This window comes from Colobus angolensis, unplaced genomic scaffold (genome assembly GCF_000951035.1).
Source record: "Colobus angolensis palliatus isolate OR3802 unplaced genomic scaffold, Cang.pa_1.0 Scaffold22, whole genome shotgun sequence".
NCBI lineage: Eukaryota > Metazoa > Chordata > Mammalia > Primates > Cercopithecidae > Colobus > Colobus angolensis.
The window spans coordinates 5,629,114-5,629,696 of NW_012115377.1; the positions used below are offsets into that span (position 1 = coordinate 5,629,114).

General features: G+C 62.8%; 1 protein-coding gene across 1 annotated transcript in view; it reads right to left on the minus strand.

Moving 5' to 3' along the window:
- The window catches only part of FBN3 (fibrillin 3), a 101,863-nt gene that overhangs the window by 17,721 nt on the left and 83,559 nt on the right, over window positions 1-583 (minus strand). The window contains exon 55 of the mRNA XM_011943601.1: window positions 1-155. This exon is cut by the window's left edge and continues 10 nt beyond it. Within this exon, the coding sequence (XP_011798991.1) occupies window positions 1-155 (155 nt within the window). The remainder of the gene's footprint in view (window positions 156-583) is intronic.

Sequence of the window (583 nt, forward strand, 5' to 3'; positions counted from 1 at the left end):
GGAGGTGCCAGGCAGGGGACAGAGCTCGCAGCGGGGCCCCCAGCCCCGACCACCCCCACAGCAGCACTCGGCCCTGGTGACAGCCTCGCTGCTGCTGGACAGAGCCTGGCACGTAGCCTGCAGCACCTCGGCAAAGCAGGGCCCCTGCCGGATGTCTGTGGAGAACAACAGGAAAGCCAAGGGTCACTCCAGGAGGCCGGTTTGGGGCAAAGACTGATCTTACTTTGGGGCAAGCTGTTCTTCGGGGATGTTGGAAATAGGCATGTCCAGGAGGGAGCTAGATGCACAGGACAGATGGCTGGGGTTAGTTCCCAGGAAGTGGGAGATCTGGGGAAGGCTGGTTCCAGGGTGTGGCGCCAGTGAGGTTGGAGGAGGCATGGAGAAGGCCTCCCACTCTTCCAGGATTTAACAGAAGGGACAGAGGGAAGAGGGACAGCAGGGGAGCACTGGACATGTGTGTCCAGATTAGCTCAGCAACTCCCTGGGTCGCCCCTCAGTGCCCCAGGCCCCTTGGGGAGCTCCCAGGCAGTGGGAGAGACAGGCAGTGGGGGGAACAGGCAGTGGGAGGGACAGGCAGTGGGAG